This window comes from Apteryx rowi, unplaced genomic scaffold (assembly GCF_003343035.1).
Source record: "Apteryx rowi isolate R43461 unplaced genomic scaffold, aptRow1 scaffold_0, whole genome shotgun sequence".
Taxonomy (NCBI): domain Eukaryota; kingdom Metazoa; phylum Chordata; class Aves; order Apterygiformes; family Apterygidae; genus Apteryx; species Apteryx rowi.
The window spans coordinates 9,762,924-9,781,157 of NW_020447195.1; the positions used below are offsets into that span (position 1 = coordinate 9,762,924).

General features: G+C 44.0%; 1 protein-coding gene across 1 annotated transcript in view; it reads left to right on the top strand.

The window, feature by feature from the left end:
* The window catches only part of COL20A1 (collagen type XX alpha 1 chain), a 63,030-nt gene that overhangs the window by 15,190 nt on the left and 29,606 nt on the right, over nucleotides 1-18,234 (top strand). The window contains exons 10-21 of the mRNA XM_026086961.1: nucleotides 1,309-1,473; nucleotides 2,818-2,990; nucleotides 4,192-4,321; nucleotides 4,964-5,109; nucleotides 7,175-7,298; nucleotides 7,755-7,894; nucleotides 8,119-8,248; nucleotides 8,802-8,944; nucleotides 10,066-10,198; nucleotides 15,905-16,047; nucleotides 16,744-16,873; nucleotides 17,183-17,239. Of these exons, the coding sequence (XP_025942746.1) occupies nucleotides 1,309-1,473; nucleotides 2,818-2,990; nucleotides 4,192-4,321; nucleotides 4,964-5,109; nucleotides 7,175-7,298; nucleotides 7,755-7,894; nucleotides 8,119-8,248; nucleotides 8,802-8,944; nucleotides 10,066-10,198; nucleotides 15,905-16,047; nucleotides 16,744-16,873; nucleotides 17,183-17,239 (1,614 nt within the window). The remainder of the gene's footprint in view (nucleotides 1-1,308; nucleotides 1,474-2,817; nucleotides 2,991-4,191; nucleotides 4,322-4,963; nucleotides 5,110-7,174; nucleotides 7,299-7,754; nucleotides 7,895-8,118; nucleotides 8,249-8,801; nucleotides 8,945-10,065; nucleotides 10,199-15,904; nucleotides 16,048-16,743; nucleotides 16,874-17,182; nucleotides 17,240-18,234) is intronic.

Sequence of the window (18,234 nt, forward strand, 5' to 3'; positions counted from 1 at the left end):
CTCTTCACTATCTGGCAGCAATAATGAGACACAAAATGGCCTTGTGCAGCTCTGTCCTTGATGACTAAATGAGTCTGCTAGAGACTAATACCTGGGCAATAAAGTTACAGAGAAAACTCCCTTAAAATTGCATTCCCCAAAACCTAAAGGGCTAATTTATGCCAGGAATACACAGGCAAGGGTTTATTACATAGGGTTATGTAGCTACRCAGCTGGCACTGTGATTTGTTTCACAGACTGAATGGAGCTGCTGAGCCTCAGCTGTGTATTCTGCAGCACCTGAAATCTCTTGAAGGTGTGTTCTTGACTGGGATCTTTCCCTTTCCTCTTTAACTAGAAGAAGATCATGTCATTTGATCTTTACATATCAGAGCCTGAGCTATAATTTCCAAGGCATCTTAGTTTTCATTGCAAGAGCATGTAGTCCATGTGGGAACTGGTTTGAATGTGAACCCTTCCTGTACATGCAGTGGGGGCACAGCTGCTCTGAGCCGTGTGGCAGGGTGAAATCAGGGCTGCACTTGAGTGTGATAGGTTGAGTTGTCATCTGATGAAGCAAAACACCCTTAAGGGTTAAGCAGTGAGTTTAGCTTCCATGGCCCTGCCATTCATGTCAGCACTGAATGTTGTGAAAAGTGAGTGTGAAGGAGGAATAAACCCTCATCTAATCTGGCTTTGATGCTGTCTCTGAGCTGGGAAGCAAAATCTGTGGTCTGTGGTGGGGCTTGGTTTGCAGAGGATTAATGAGGATGGGGAGTACAAGGGTAGGGGCAAAGGATGCTCTGCGGTGGTGAAGTTCTGCAAAATAAATGGTGTGCTTTTAATTCATCCCCAACTCCTTCAAATGCAGTGTGATGTTCTGATAAGCAACAGACTCTCTGTGGGGAATGCTGGCACCTCATAAATATAAAAAATGTTGTTTATTCATTTACYCCTTCCCCCATCAATGCCAACTGCCTTTTAGGGCAAAAAACATCTGCCTTCCTGGTAGCAAAGTCTGCAAGTGATGGGGAGGCAGGAAAACACAAGAAGGATTCACTAGCCTGTCTCCAGGCCACAAAAGACCTTTTGACCCCGCAGAGTTTAAAGCCATTCCCAGACTGGACTGAGGCTGTAGCTTCAGAAAAGGCCAAGGCCGTTCTCAGAAACTGCCATCTCACTGGGAGGACTGGGAGGCTTTGCTTGGAGAGCATGAGGATGGCAGCCCCATTCTGCCCTGTACAAACAACATGTAAGCAGGGGGAAGGCCTGAAAGCTGCCCCTCTCTGGGGAATTTTCTCAGTCTTGTTCTCTGCTCTTTATTACCAGGGGTGAAAAACGCTGATGAGGCAGAGCTGAAGCAGGTGGCCTCAGAGCCACTGGAGCTCACAGTGTACAACGTGCTGGATTTCCCCTTGCTGAGCTCTCTGGTTGGCAGGCTCACCCGGGTCTTGTGCACCAGGATCAAAGAGAAGAGGAACAGTGAAAACACAGGTGAAGTGAAACCTACTCTGTGTGGGCTTAGCTCCTTCCTGCTGGCCATACACCTTCCTCACCACCAGGCTGGATCCTTTCTCCTATCCTTCCCTCCATGAGCTCTACCATCTTCTCAGCTCTGCCAACTCTTGTCCTCCCATGCTGGTCTCTTTGCTCAGCTCTGTTGCTGCCTGACAATGCTCCTGCTGTATCCCCTTGTTGGCCAGTTTCTCATGTGGCTGTCATTTTCTACAAGACCTTTTGGATGTAGTTCTTCTCCCTCACTCGACTGCAAACTCACTACTGTCTGTAACAAGTCACAGAGAGACGTTACCTGTAATTGTTTCCATTCTGCTGCTCTCAGTTGAGTTATCTGTTCTTGGACTGCGTGTCAGTACAGGCAATGACTGTTCTTACGAGTGATTTGGATGGCTCTTAGTGGTTATAATTATCTAATGACAATAACTACTGTTGCAGTGAAGAGAAGGCTTATCCTCCCACTTCCATTATCCTACTGTGAGATAAGTGTGTTGTCACCTTTTCCTTCTCTGAGTTTCTTTCAGCCAAGGCAGAAAAAGCAAAGGGGCTAATATGGGAAAACATTAGGGAGAGATTAAGTGGAAATGTGGAGATTGGAAGAGGAGATAGCAAAACATCTAAAAACAATTTTTCCCCACCTTTTATTTTAGATGATGGATCTCCAAGGCATTTTCAAGTTAAAAATGAACAATTTATTTCTTTCCTTTGCTGGAGAGCAGCTTGTGTGGTGAACAGAAGAGTGAAGAACCAGTCCAGATGTTAGCTTACRTCCTCAGGAGAAATATCATGTACATATTTCCATCTCTCTCTGCTCACAGATTGGCCTAAGGAGAATGGGRGAGTCAGACTTTCAAACATACTTTTATTCTAATGCTCTGGAGATTCATAGAGATAAATTGACCTGTCCCTATTAATTTGTACTTGTTTGATACAATTAGACTGCTTTTTCACAGGTACAAGTTAGCCTAAAGAAAGATGGGCTGTTTAAAAAAGAAACCAAAATACCTTCTGCTTGTTCATTTTGACAGATCTTCAGGACTGAAAAAAGCTGGGTCATCTTTTGTATATAGGCAAAAATGCAGGCTTRCAATGAAAATATATTCCCAGCATCCATCAAAATACACAACTTGCTCTCAATGGAGTATTTATGTTCTCTGTATGCCCAGCTTTTTAATATTTATTTCAGAACAGTTTTGAACAGTTTTTATACTCTACAGGGAGGGAGACTGTAACTTGATTTGAAAAATATCACTCATTTATGAGTAAGAAAGTACATCTGGCATGAGAAGATAGTATAAGAAAGTAACTGTTTTGAATTCCTAGGTAGCACTGTGAAAGATATCCCTGTGAACTCGAGTCCCCAGTTGAGCCCAACTGACCTTAAAATATCAGCTGTGACCTCTAAGAGCATGCACTTGACCTGGAATCCTCCTCTGAGACCACCAAAGAAATACCGTATTGTGTATTATCCATCTAGGGGTGGCATCCACAAAGAGGTGAGAGGCCTTTCTTTGGACATCTTTGACAGCAGTATCTTCCAGGTGGTGGCTGGGAATTTAAGTAGACTTAAACAGACTAAGAGATGAGGGTAGAAGTGCAGTTATCACAAGATATCAACTAAAGCCAGGTATGAAAGTAAATGAACACTGTGACTACAAATGTGGTCAGCTGATAGGATGGCAAAACAAAAGAGAAATAGGGATAAATATCTTGTTGCTAGCCGTACTGCAAGACATTCTGATGCAGATTTTTGTCTCTTAAAGAGTGTTATTCCCTCCTKAAAGCATCTGTTCTGACTGAGCTCAGTTATGTACATATCTGTCCTTCAGTTTTGTCTGTAAAGCATTTGCTATCACCCTGGTCTCATAAAAATAATAATTTGGGGACTACAGGCCAAAACTTTCAGGACCTTGCTGTTGTTGAGGTGGCAAGTACTGCCCTCCATTCCACTTGTGTAGCCTCGTTGAATCTGGGGTAGGGTGTTCAATGGACTTTGACTCAGGAGGAAACTATCAATTTTGCCCTTAGATCTTCAGCTGGGCAGACAACCTTGGCTTGCAGTTCCCTGAATGCCAGAATCATTGACGCTTTCCCACTGTTAATGTAATTTTCTCTGATTGCTCAGCCTTTCAATATTCAGAGAAAATAGATTTCTAGCTTCCCAGCTGCCATTCTTGTTTCTCAACTTGTGGGCACGCAGCATTTCCTTTCTGCCCCTGCTCCTCTGAACCCCTCCTCTGCCCTCCCTTGCAGCAAGGCTGACCCATGTCACCAGACCAGCTCCTTGCAAGCCCATGGGCCRCTGGTATCACTTGGAGTGGACATGCTGGTACACTGAGCTGCCTAAGGATGCTAATCTGTGATGGATAGAATAAAACAGAAAAGYAAATTCAAATGCTTGATGGATTTCCACTGATTTCAGTGAGAGTGCTGTTAGAGCCTTTGCTAGATGTTTTGTACAGATCCCATCCTTAGAGGACAGGCATTCTTAAGGCCCTATCTATTTTGGGGAGAGCAAGAGAGCCTCCCCAGTGATACTAGCTGGCACAAAATTAGGAGGGCAATTGGACTTCATGTTTCTGGGCACAGAACTACCACAAAGAAGTCACACCTGCTAGGGAAGGCTAATTCAGCTGTTTCTTTGCTAGAGAACTGCTGGCACCTCACCATCTTGACAGCCTTCCTTTGTGATTTCAGGTGATTTTAGATGGAGCAATCTCCTCTTTGCAGCTTGCCAACTTGACTTCACACACAGAATATCTGGTGTCAGTGTTTGCTATTTATGACACTGTTGTGGGAGATGGGCTGAGAGGCATCACCTCCACATGTAGGTCGTGAGTAGAGAGAATTACACTGATGGAAAGTTCTGTAACAGCTGTACAAAGCTCTTTATGACCATCTTAGGCTGGAGCCTGGCATAGTATTCTCCCCCATTCTTCAAGTTCGGACAGTCTGTGTGCAGCTATCTCCATCTTTGGGAGGTGTTCAGAACTTGGCTGGACAAGACCCCAAGGAACCCTCTCTAATCTCTTAATCTGTTTTGAGCAGCGGATTGGACCAGAGACCTTCAGGGGTCCCTTTCCACCTGTGTCGTTCTGCAGAGGAGGGCACTGTGTTAAGCTTATCCTGACATGGGAGTAACATCCCTTGCTAGAAATGTCTTTCAGCCCCTTGTCCCTTTTTATCCTGGGGTTCCACATTAATTAATCCTATTTATCCATAAGGTGGTGGCTGTCCTATGGTAGATGCTGGGCAGATGTCCACTGTCTTACAGTAGCTGTTGCAAAGCCAGGACTCCTCTGGGGTTTGTCATAAACCTCATACACTGAGAACGTTCTTCCTGTGAGTCCTAATTGCTTTCCTTAAACTGACAGTTTGGCTTTGATACACTTGAACATCTGAGGGGAGGAGGGGACTGTGCTTTAACTGGCTTGTTTTGTGAGTCTTTCTGTCATGTTTTTTCCCTCAGTGCCTTTGTCTCCCCCCCGTTCCCTGCGCGTCTCTGAGCTGAGTCACAACAGCATGAGGCTGAGCTGGAAGGCAGCACAGGGAGCTACGCAGTACCTGGTGCTCTGCTCAGCAGCCCCCAGAGGAGCAGAGGACTACACAGTGGAGGTAGAGTTCAAAAGAATAATGACACCATTTTTCCTCTGTCTGGGCTGTCCTCAGTAAAGTTAGGCCCCAGCTCTGTATTACCGGTATGCAGGTGGGATTTAAATGCCAGCTGGTTTAGATGAAGCAGATCTGAAACACAAAAACCTTTGGGAAAGTTCCAGTTAGTTAACATACGAGCTATGGAGAGTTAAATATAAACTCAGGGGCTCTCTGGGAAATAGGGGAGTTTGGTTCTAGCTCTAACATTTGTGAATTGATGTCATGTGTAAAAGTATCATCATTATTATCAGCAGCATCTTTCATGAAAGATTTTTTTATTTTGTATCTGAAAAAACTTTATAAAGGGGGTCAATGCGATTGTGAGGGTTTCACGTGTGRGATACTGAAGTGTAGGGAGAGAAGTGACTGCTTTGTAGGACCCTGGAAGCCCTGGGATTGAACCCACATCTCTTGAGCCCCAACTGTAATTGCAGTATCCTTGATGCTGTACAGAAATGTCTGTTTTGTTTATCTTAAAAATTTCATGGAAAATTTGTCAGGGCAGTTTCCTCTGACCTCTGAAACCAGGCTTATGACACTGTATAAAAATAAAATAATAGTAGATGAATGGAAAATCTTTAAAAACCTCTAAGGTCCTTTTGTCTTGTGTGGATTTTAATAAGTTTTCTGGAGTACCTATACACTGAGGATATGAAGTACAGTAAAAGTGATCTGCTGCTGCTTTACCCCTTCTCAGAAGGATGGGTTAGTTCCTTGCTTGTGCATGAGGCCTCTGCCACGTGTACTCCATATGGCTTCGGGGAATGCGTGTCGCCTCTCTGACTCAGATTCCCCTCCTAATGGCATAGCAATAAGAACAATTGCAAGATGGTTTTCAAAATACAGCAATTAATGCTTGTACTCTGCTTCCAATGTACAGTTATGTTTTTTAAGATTCAGAGCATTTGAATAGAGAGCAACATTTAAAATTGTATTTTAACATATTAGAACATTTCTACTGTTACTTGACCTACCCACTGTAAAAGTTCAATGCACTATGGCTGCATGATGTCTACAAAAACAGTGTTAAAATGTTCCCAGTCTTTTATAAAAGTATGCTCCTTTGTATGCAGGCTCCTAAAGCACTCCGAGGTAGGTTTCTGCAGTAAACAAGTTGTAAAAGAAGAGATGTGGCTGTGCTCTGTTAGCGGCAGGTGGCAGCATTCCAGCTGCTATGGCCCTGCATGCAAGCAGGCAACTTCTCTGCAAGCCTGGCTTTCCATGTGTCTCTCAGGAAACAGGATCCTCATGTTTTGCTTAAAACCTCATCTTCTATGCACCCCTTTCATCCTCCCTTACTGTAAGACATAAGACATATTGCCCCTCAAACACTGCAGGGAGAACCAGCTGCATTGCTCACTGCAGCAGCCATTTGGTATATTCTCCTCTGGCCTTCATCCCCAAAGGGCTGTGCTCCATGCTGGGGAGGCAGATGAGGAATTTGCCTTCTCTTTGCAAACTTTTGGGACTGTCCCAGAGAGGGTTGGATCCKCTAAGGGGACTCATCTTTGTGGGACGCCTGTAAATGAAAGTGATTGAGCTGCCTGTTATGTTCCCTTCCTTTTTGAGGGATTTTCATTAAGGATATGATTTTTGGGTGCTGTGGTTAGAAAACAGCCTTAAACTTCATATTCTCAGTTGTGGAAGTTGCCCTCCTTTCTACCTTCCCCATCACCTTCCCATTTTAGTAAATTCCCCAGAAAAATCTCAATGGGATTTTTCTTAGAAACAAAGCATCATTTCTTGTTCACTGCAGATGAAGTGTAAGAGACTTATACATCTGCAGGCCAGGGCAGGAGAAAGTGATGTGTCCTCMCAATGTGCTTGGGTCCCTTAAGAAGTGAGGGGCAAAGCACTGATGACTGTAAAACACCTACCCAAATTGTGAAGTGTCACTAGTATAACCAAAAGGGACCTTGGCCTCAGCCTGTGTTTCTGTACGGTCAGGCTTGGCCCTTGCTCTGTTGAGGGCATTGGAGAGTACCCCAGAATTGAAGGGTACCCCAAGATGGCTCTCTGTTGGTAGGTGAAAGTGGCCCAGCCTGAGGTTCTGCTAGAYGGGTTGTCGCCCAGCACAGAGTACTCTGTTGCGGTGTATGCAGTGTATGGGGAAGATGCRAGTGATCCAGCCAGCATCCAGGAAACCACCTGTAAGTGTTGCTTCCTMCTAAGGTGTTATTAAACACTTAAGGCATGAGAGATGTTAAATGAGGTGCTTCCCATATAGTTCATGTGGCTTGTAAACAGACTGTCTCTTCCCTGCCTGATCTTAAGCAAATACTGTTCCTTGAGGGGGTCTCTAATCACATGATGAACTGTGGAAAGGAGTGATTTTCCTCGGTAAAAGAGGCCTTTTGAAACAGTGCTCCCCAAGGTGTTTGTTTCTTGAGGAGAAAGGGGAATTCTTTCTCCCCCTAAGGCTCCAGTAGCCTTTCTTGACATCCAGAGGCATGTATGGCAGTGACATAAAGAGAATATTTTCCCTTGCGGTGAATAAGCCTCTTGATTTAAGATGGAGCCCTCTAAGAGCAGTGGGAGGCAACCAGTGGCATTGCCCTTGTGCAGCCTTTAAAATGTTTAAGTGCTGTCACTAATTATTGTTGCAGTGGCCTTGAGTCCTCCTAGATACCTGAGTTTCTCCGAGATCAGCCATGCATCTGTCAGAGTCAGCTGGGAGGCTGCGTCTCAGGCAGTGAAAGCTCACCGTGTGACCTACGTCTCTAGCAGAGGGAGCAACACTGGGGAGGTGAGTCCTCAGGGAGCTGGTGGAAGGAAAAGAAATGCAGAGATCGGACGCTGCTCTGTCCTCCCTCGGCTGCATGGTTCAGGGAGGGCTTACCTGCTGGCAGCATTTTAACAGCGGTGACTCTGAAATGGGCACCTTTTATGCAGTTGTCCCCAGTGTGCTAATCTCAGGGAAGTTTGACCTCAGGCTTCTCTCCTAATACTCGCGTTACTCTTCCCTTGTAGGTTGAGGTTCCTGGCACTGCATCATCCGCTGTCCTAAGACCTTTGTCCTCGTTCACGCAGTACTTTATCAGTGTCAGATCTACATATGATGAAGGCGACTCCTCTCCAATTACTGGCAATGTTACCACATGTAAGTGGGCAACAGAAATGCTGGGAGATTCAGAAGGCCTTTGGACCCAATTACAGGTTACAAAATTGGCTTTTGTGGGCCCTAAATGGGATGTTTACAGACCGGTCCCAGCAGGTTATGCCCAAAATGCTCACACAAAACCCAGAGGACTGTTTAGAGGGTTGTTCTTTGTGTGTGGAATATGCCCAACTGCGTTATGTGTAAAATGAGATGGAAGGATTAAAGGAAGGAGGCAAACAAAGAGAAAGCACAGTGTATTGGTAACCTCTGTGTCCTTGAGTGCCCTCCTAGCCTTCTCCCCATTAAAGTGCCAGAATGATACAGGTCCTTTTCACAAATGAAATAATCTTACTTAATTAGGGTTTTAAAAATAATTTATCCCTCTCTGTCCTGATGGCTGTTGTCATTTGGGTCTGGAGAAGTGAAAGACAGGCTGGTCTCAGACATCTGCCTGGTTGATGTTTTGTTCCCTGACCATCTGCTCCCTACCTCGGCTCTGACAAGGCGCTGTCAGTGCCTGCACTGCAGCTTGCTTTCCTTCTGCATCCCTCAGTAAAGGTCCCCCCGCCGCGTGCACTGAAGGTTACCGAGCTCTCAGGAAACAATCTTCAACTGCAGTGGGAAGCTGTCGCTGCTTCAGATGTGGTTGTCTATCAGATCAGATGGAGTACCCTCAGTGGAGAGAAGTCTCAGGAGGTACTGAACTGCACATAGCTGGGGAGGCTGGGTTGGCCTTGTGCCTGCTTGATGACTCTGAACTCACTTGTGAGAGTGGAATAAAGAGATGTAAAACTATTCAGGTTAATGGACTCAGGAAATTCAGTGGTTCACCACCTGACTGGAGGAGCCTTTGGAATAAGATAGGGTCTGTCCTGGACCTGGCTCTGTTCAGTCAACAAATTGAGTGCTGGAAGAGAGAGGAGCTGGGAAGAACTACAGGAGAGCAGGCTTAGAGTCCTAAAGAATCTGGGAAGATTGGAGAAGTGTTCTCGGAAAAATTAAAGGATGAAATTCAAGAGGGGCAAGTGCAAAGTACTAGGCTTAGGCAGGAATAATTAATTACGGGTATACAGGATGTAGAACAAATAGCTAAGTAGCAATTCAGCAGAAAAAGATCTGGGGTTACAGAGAATCACCAGTCCACAATGTCAAGTTGCTGTGGAAAAGACAAACATCATACTCGGATATTTATAGCTAGAGGTATCACCTCAAAGATAGGTGAAACAACTTCTATTCTGCTCGGTGCTGTAAGCACTGACTACTTTTGGGATACTGCTCTTCAAGAAAGATGTAGTTCTTTGCAGTTGGGCTGGAATAAGGGTGTATTGGGGCTTCTTTTTTCAGTACCTCTAAAAGGTACACCAGCACACTTTCAGTCTCATTTCAGCCTCTGAGTGTGAGCATGACTGAGCAGCGATATGAACACTTGTGCCTTGCAAGACTATCTCAGAGATACCTTGTACATATTCTAGCTTGCCTTACAGAGTTGAGATGATGAGGAAATGATACTGAAAACTAAGCAAAGGGATTCCATGCTCGGGATAGGTAGAGTACCTGGTATCAGAGCACTACGTTGTGTAGTAGTAGCTGCTAAATATAATTGTGCAGCAATGCATGGGCATCTACTCAGCATTAATTAGGGCTGGAATTTTGCTACTGCTTAAATTTGTGCATCCCGCAAGAGTAGACTTTGTGCCCAAAGCCCAGTGATAACTCATTTATACCTACAGGCAGTCTGTGAGCCAGGCACTTGGATGGCGTGAGCTAGCTTGGGAAAGCCTGGGAATTCTACTGACTCATTTCTTCCCCTGCTGCAGCTCTCTGTCGCTGGAAATGTGGCAACCACCRTTCTGCCAAGCTTGCAGAAGAACACGGACTATAAGATATCCATGTGGGCCTATTACAAAGATGGTGCTCGAAGTGACACAGTTTCGGTTCAGCACAGGACAAGTAAGTGATCAGTGCTCAGTGTCCATGGCTTAGGGAAAATACACAGGGCATGGAATGCCTCAGAACAGATCACAGACCAGCAGCTTGGATCTGGTCATCTCCAGTTCTGAAAACCCAAAACTAAATGTATAAAAGTGGTTAGAAGTATTCAGACTCCCATTTTAGTATTCTGAGTCTCTCCTGAGAAAAACAGGCTGGGCACACTTAAGCAGGCTGGTGTATCTTACAGATATCTGATGCTCTTGCAATGTACTTTGTATAGAATACGTTGCTTTTTCCCCCATTTTGGTATAGTGTATTGATGCAAATGTACTGGCTTTCTGTAGGGTGTTCAGCTGACTGTGTCACAGTGCTGCCTAATAAATGTTTCCTGTTAGTTAAATATTGTCTGTTAAGGAGGGTGAGGATTTCTTCGGCTATGTAATTGCTGAATCACGCTTCATCTGAGGGCACTTACGAAAATGAGAGCAAATCCTGCAGTCACACTCTGTGTGGAAGCATTATCTAAATCTCGCTTTGTACAGACAGGATATGAGGTTAAAAAGTGGCATTCCCCGAGGTCCTCTTAATTAATATTGCCTGTGTAATGGCTTTGTTGGCAGCAAATGGAATACGATTCATTCAAAAGTGGCAGTCCACTCCTGCATCTCTCAGCTCTCAACTTCCTTTGCAGAATAGACTCATTTAGATTGATATTGAGTTGATGAAGCTTAGAGTAAATGGCGGTCTTGGAATAAGAAGTTCAGGTTTTATTAATAATGAATAATAATAACCTTTGTTTGTATAAAGCTACCCCAGGCAAGTATGTAGGACAAGAAAAGAAAGAAACATGTCTACAAGAAAAAAAAATGGAAACATCATACAGCTATACAAGGATAAAGGGACAATCAGAGCAGTTTAGAGGCTTCAGTAAACAAATGTCTGTGTTTTAAGGCAAGAATTACAGAATGCCAGAGGGACATCCTCTGCCCGCTGCAAAAGGCATGTGGTGGCACTCTTCTAGGCCTATTTGGACAAGCCACTCCTTGCTGGGGTTGGCACCCCAGTGGGACAGTGAAGGCAGTTTGACTTCTGCTTGTCAGCTGCTGTCCTTGTGCATGAATAGGGATACATTAGGGATATCAGTCGCTTCATGAAGAAAAGCAAAATGTTCAGATAAATCAGGTGTGTAACTGGGCAGCCAAGCTGGAGCCTCCTGCCTGGGTGCTGCTAGTCAGTTTGCAAGAGCAGTCAGGGCAGTGCCACACACTTCTCAGAGCCGATACAGGCACATGCTGTCAGTATCTTTGGGTTACAACCTGGTGAACAGCTGTAATCAGGCAGCGTTGAACAAAAGCAAACTATGGTGTAGAGGGGGATGAAAAGGCACTCTTCTTCCTGTTGCTGCTTTTCTGTTTTCTTTTCTTGGCAGCATCCCATACTCAGAAATAGGTAAAGGTGTGAAGTTTCTCTTAAAAATGCTTTAGTAGAATTTGCAAGAATGCTGAAGCTTAAGGGCAGTGATGGAAGTGAAATTCAGCAGGAAGCACTGGTAACACACGCTTATCTCTGTCCTTCATTCTCCCCCGAATACTGTTTTCTTGAAGGTTAAAGGGAAAAAAAAGAGCCAGGTCAGAGTGATGTTCTTTGCATGCTGGTTTTGTGAAGCAGAACTGTATTCCTCCCTTGGGGGTGAGGTAAGAACACCAAGTTCATTTTATTCAGGACCATTTTTCCTCTTGCATCAGGTGAAACATCACATTTCAAGGTCAAATGGTTTATGCTAAGGGGATGCTGCAGAAACCTCACAGAAAACAGGCCCCATCAGCAGAAACATCATCTTCCCTCCTAAAACCCGTCCATCATTGCAATGCGTTGTTCTGTAGGCTTGGGCTAAGGTACCTCTTTTTCTTGGCAGGCAGTAATTTTTTTATTTTTTTTTCCAAAATTATGGTTTGATTTATCCCCAAAGTACTTACAAACTCAGTTTAAACTGGCTGAATGGTTTTGTCTGGAAAAGGAACAAAAGTTGGAGAAAGATTCATATGCTGCAGATTCCTTTTTATCTTTTAGCTCTGTGCTTAGTATTTAGGTTCTCATGATGTAATTAAATATTCCGTAAGCAAGAGAGTCTGATAATTACTTCTGGAGTTAAGATGTGCAGCTGGACCAACCGAGATTCTGTAAGGCTAGTCCCTCATTGTTGTTGCTTAACTTTTATGTGTCTGAAAATGAATTGAAAACCTAGTGCCAAGGGGAGAGTGCTCTAGTCAACAGAAAATGCACAGAGCACATATTTCGATTCTTAATTATGACTAGGGAAAAATAAAAAGGTTAGGAATTTTTACCATTAACCCAATTAAGCAAACCTTTCTCTTCAGGCTTACCAAAACACAGAGTAGGAACAACAGTAGACTGATATATTTGCCAAGGATAGCAAAATTGTTACTATGTGCTTTTTCTATTGTTCTGTTGTATCTTCTTGTCTCTGTGTTATATTTGGACTGAAGACTCATTTGGGTTAAGAGCTGTCCTTTCATTATGTTGGTATAAATTGGCTAGCATAACAAAGTCCTTATCCTTGACTGAAGGGTCTACACACTGCTGTCGTTTGTCACATGAATAAATAACCCTAGCGATACTTCAAAACGACACAAACCTTTCATGYGAACTAGTGGGAATTCAGAGGATGCAATTTTGGAGAGGAAGCTACAGGGACACCGAAGTGGTGTTGGCTGGTGATCCTTGGAAGGGTCTGGAAGGAGTTACTTTTTTCCTTGCTCAGAAGCAGACAAGGACCTCTTTCATACTGAGGGGAAAAAAGAAACCTCACAGTGAGGTAAATTAGTCTACCTGTTCTCCCTTGAACAGAATAAAATTGTCACCTACTCGTTCTGAAGAACGAAGATATTGGGGTCTCTTTCTGCCACTGTGTTTCTTGAGCGGTGCCCTGAGGCAGCGGTGGTGTGAATGTSCCTCGGAGGATACGTAAGCAGTCCATTGCGACCGGCAGCATGGTGATGCAGAGCCTCACCCTGCAGCAGAAGAGCTCTGGCGTGACTCAGGGACCCGGACAGAAATGCAGGACTCTAAGATATACTGTATATGTAATTGAATTACAGCAGCATAAGAAGATATTCAACCTCTTGGCTGAATTATACTATCAACATAAATGTTTGGGAATGCACTCACAATCTGTACCCCGCTGTGATAATCAGATGTAGCTCAAATCTTACTAAAAAAGTTTAAAGTGAAATTACATTATGTCCCAGAGAGGAGGAATCATGGCTCAGTGGAGGAATAGTTGCTTGTTAAGCCATCATACCCCAGCTGTGTTTCTGATTCTTAATTGTTTGCTAACATGGGCTTTTCCAGGCAGAGGGAGGAACAGACGGGGCTGTAACAGGGCAGCCCGTGCTGTGTGTCACTCCGTCAGACAGATCCACAGCTGCAGGGTCATGAAAGAGAAGTCCTTCAGCTTAGGCAAGATGAAGTAAAGATTAGTAAATACGGATTTAGGAAGCTTTTATTTAGCTTTATTTTTATAGCTGGGACATTTTGAAATGTTATCCCCACCCACTGCCCATCCCTTCCAATCTGCTTGTATACTGTTGGAAGTTTCTGCTGTCAAAGCAGAGTTGGCTGAAGAGAGCACATGAGCATGTCTCATCTTCTTCAATGTAAAGTCATCAGTTTGAATGAGAATTGGTGATGAAGCTGGGCTGAGCTGACCCGGCTGACTTTGTACTGAAGTGGATTGTGAAGTGCTTATGTATCCCATTCCTCTAGCTAAGTTATGTGAGCAGCAGTCTCCAACCTGGGACTGATAAATGTCTACAGCTTCTCTGTCTGGCTTCCTAGGTGATGTCTTCTCTGCAGGCTATACATTGCAAATGAAAGGAATTGAAATGTGGGGAAGAGGCTTCAACCCATGACAATGAGGGCAAAATTATGATCTATATAATAATCGCAGATGAGTATTCTGACAGAGTGGGCTCTAGGGCTTTACTCTTATTTGAAAATGTGTCTGTTTTACTAGTCAGACTCAAGAGTGAGCAGCCTGAGATTCCTGCTGTGGAGAAATAGAGAGCAGAGTTTTGAGAGGTAATGGAAGGCACAGATGGCGTCCTCCATGTTAGAGATACTTCCTTCCTCCTGGACAGCTTAGAAAAGTGACCTTTCCCCTGTCTGTCAAATCCATGCCATCAAATTCTGCCAGGCCTGGGGGCCTTCCAGAACAAACCCGACTTGGAAGACCTCCCCTAACTTCCCCCTTTGTTCACTTAAACAGTCTCTGGCTTATATCAGCTGAATGAAATAGCCAGTACAGATAGCAAAGATGCAGAGGCAGAGGTATAGCATGGCACTAAATAATAGTGCTCTTGAAGTGACTTTTCCTTCCACACTTGCTTTCTGCTSCACTTTATCTTGTGGTGATGCACTGCAACAGCATCTAGCTTGATTCAGCTGCCAGCAAGCTTGTTTCAGCTTTGGTAAAACTAAGCTCATTTTATCCAGGAAAAGGAAGGAGGATCAATGAAGATGCAAATAATCTTCATTCAATAGGTACTTTAAGGTCACCTCAGACTCTGCTGGGTGGGCAGAAGAGCTTGTTTGCATTACAGTAAAACTGCAGAAAAGAAATCTCATAGCCGGAATTTGTGTTCTTGACCATCTTTAGGGCTCACCCACCTTATTTAGTCTCTTCTGAGTCAAATGCTTCCTTTTCTTTGTCCACAACTTCTCTGTTTTCACACCAGCTTGGATTCAAGGCCAGACATCTGCCTTTATGCATAGCAAGAGACTGGAAACAAGCTCCTTAACTTGGGGTAACCTACTCCTCAAGTCCCTTGTTTCAGTAGTGGATCAGGTTAGCCTCCTCTGGCATTCACTTAATAGCTCTTAGCTCCTGGTCAGAACGATTACTCCAGCATAGCCTCTTTGTTGCCAGATCCAGTTTGCTACACAGCAGGACTCCAGGGAAGGAAAAGCATCTAAATAAATTAGATTTTCTCAACTATGCTCTCTGACAAATCCTGTTCTTGCTGACAGTGRCTCAGCCGATTACCTGTTTGGGATACAACTATACAGCACAGTTTGGTGCCAGAAAGAGGAAGACTAGCTCAGGCACTGTATACAGTCCACTCCCAASGTTGTTGAGTATTGGGGTGAGAAGAGCTAGACAAAACTGTTGTGTGCTGGCTGCTCTGGGTTATTTTAGGATAGTTTTGAAACAGAAGGACAAAGCCAAACATGGCATTAACTGGAAAATATTAGAAATAATGGATGAACTTTGAAGTGTGATCCAGCCTTAACCACCAGTTGAGCTGTTTTTCTGGTGTGTCTCAAAATCTTTGATGAAATAAAATTTCAGTTTGGGCCTTTATGAAGGCTATCCTCAGCTGTTTATAAGTGATGTATTTAAATGATCACTTTTCCTCATACTTCCAGCACTTCTTTCTCCCCTTCRGAGTTTTCTTTCTAGGTCCTAGGCCTCAGTGTTGTATGTTTGAATTGAACTATGTTGTGTTTGGGCAATCCTTTTCCATCTGAGAGCTGTTGTCTTTCCCTCCTGATCCCTGAGGTGACTATTTCTGCTCTGAGCTCTGTTAATAGTACAGCAGAGCAGTGAAGCGTTCAGTAATAGGTCCGAAAGCAAGTGTTGCTGGCCCAGTTTAGACATCACTATTTGCTTTTTATGTGGTTCACCTTTAATCCCTGCTGCAGATTCCCGGAGCCCACCCACCAACCTCTTCATCAACTCTGAGACCCCCACCAGCCTCCAGGTCCACTGGAAACCCCCCGATGGCCGCATACAGCACTACAAAATCACCTACAGCCCTGTTTCTGATAACAGCGCTCAGCAAACAGTAGGTCTTCAGCTCCTTTGTAGGTGACAGGCTGTGGACTAGGGGGACATGGGGACAATTTCACGCCTAGGGGAACTCTGCTTGTGTCAGTGGGGTTTACCTTAGGCATAACTGGTTTGCAGGAGTACAAAAACAAAGCACTTCTCTGACTTGCCAGCATGTTGCTTTGTGGCAGTCTTTTGACTACTGGAAAGGGATCCCAGTTCTGCAGAGGAGCCAAAGTCCTCCAGGCTTCTTTACTAATCAGGTATTTGTGTCCATCAAAGCTGCTGCTGATGCAGCTTTCTCCTCTTCCTGAACCATGGTGGGGAATACTCAGAGAGAGAGGGGTAGAGGATAAATCTGCTGCCCCTCTGACTTGGGGAGGTTAAGCACTAACCTCTTAAAACTCAAGATTTTCTACTCAGGCCCAGCCTGGTTGCTATGTCGTAAGGAATTTTCAACCCATGTCAAAATGTCTACGTGGAGAGTATTGGGGTGTTTATATAGGGAACTACTCTTCCCCTGGACACAGTCTGATGTCAGTGCATAGCCAGGCTTCCTTGGTTTGTTTTTACTGTTGCCTGAACTGGATGGGGTTGCTCTCCTGAGCCCTGCTGTCTCAGGACTCACAGCTTCGTGTAACCCCAAGGTGTGAATAAGAGCTGTAGAGGGAAGTCTGCATCAACGCTGGGCTCTTGTTCCATCCTGCTGTAGGTAATGGCTTCTGGCAAAAGCAGCAGTGTCACCCTGCAGTCCCTGCTGCCTGACCGAGCCTACAAGGTGACTGTTTCTGCTGTCCACAACACAGGAGAGAGCGAAAGCATGTCCACAACAGGCCGAACAGGTAAGTGAATCAGTCATCACTTGTGCATTGTTCGTAACCTGTCATCCATCAATCCCGAGGTAATGTCCATGGGGTGGTGTCATTGTTTGCACTGGCCTGTGACTAAGGCCAGAGTTTTGCTAATCAGGGTAGACTGCGAGCCCTGAAAAAAAAAAAATCCTGACCTAGTTTCTGCACTCCTCCCATGCATGATTTGTTGTTCCAGGATGTAATTCCAGGATAACAGAGAAGGGCTACAACCATACAGATCTTGAGCTAGCTATCACGGTCCCGAATAACAGAGCTCACGTGCGTTGTTTTCTCTTTCAGCTCCTGTATTGTCTAAACTCCCTTCAATACGAGGATTTGTTCCACCTAAAGCAGAGGGTAAATCACTTACTATAAAGTATTGCTTTAGTTTTTCCAATAGCAAATCACATTGCTTAGGCCTTGCAAGGTAGGCAGGAATGGCTATATTGTTTCTTGACAGATGGCTCTGAGGWCTATGAATCTGTCCCAGGAAAGCCTGAAACCGTGCAACCTCTTAAAATCAGACTCATTTAGTGAAGAGCCTGATAGTATTTTTAAAGGATTTCTGCACAACTTGACCAAAATGGAGCAAAGAGAATGATGACATGTTTTAAATTAGTCCTGTGTAAAGTCCCTTATTAAATTTAATGAGCATATGTTCTTGTAGCTGATATAAAGCAAACTATGAAGTGGATTAGTGAGAAATGTTGAATTAATGAGGTTATAAAGAGCTACTAAGAAGCAAATATTAGAATACAGATACTGTTGCAGTAGTGTCCTTTCCTATCTATTTGAAATGATTCTAAATACAACTTCAGCTTTAAACTTATTGAGGGAAGCCAATAAGGAAGAATGAAGCACATCAGCTGAGAAAATTGTAGTTTGTACCAAACAAAGAACATATCAGGTTAAATTTTCAAGTGGCTTATTAACCAAATCTGCAAGTGTTCAGACCACAGTGGAAAAGTCCTGTGAACTTTAAAGTAGAAATCAATCATCCCATAAGTTTGGTGAGCCACTCTGTGGAATTTAATATGGTGTGTATGGCTATGATACCTGAAAAGACAATAGGAGAGATATTAAATCCTGTAGATTTTCTAAAGTGATTTATTTGAAGGAGCAGAGATCATATGTAATAATGTTGGGAAAACCGTGGAATGTACAGTGAAAGACTCGAGTATTGATATGTAACCAAGTTACTGAGAAATTGTCTGACGTGTTACAGGAGTGGACATTTGTTGTACAGTGCAGTAACTAGGACTTGGGGAGAAAAACAAAAACCTCAAAAAACAAGACAGCAGGAATCCTATGCTGGAAAGTCTAGCAAAAATTTTAAAAGTAGAAGGGCAAAC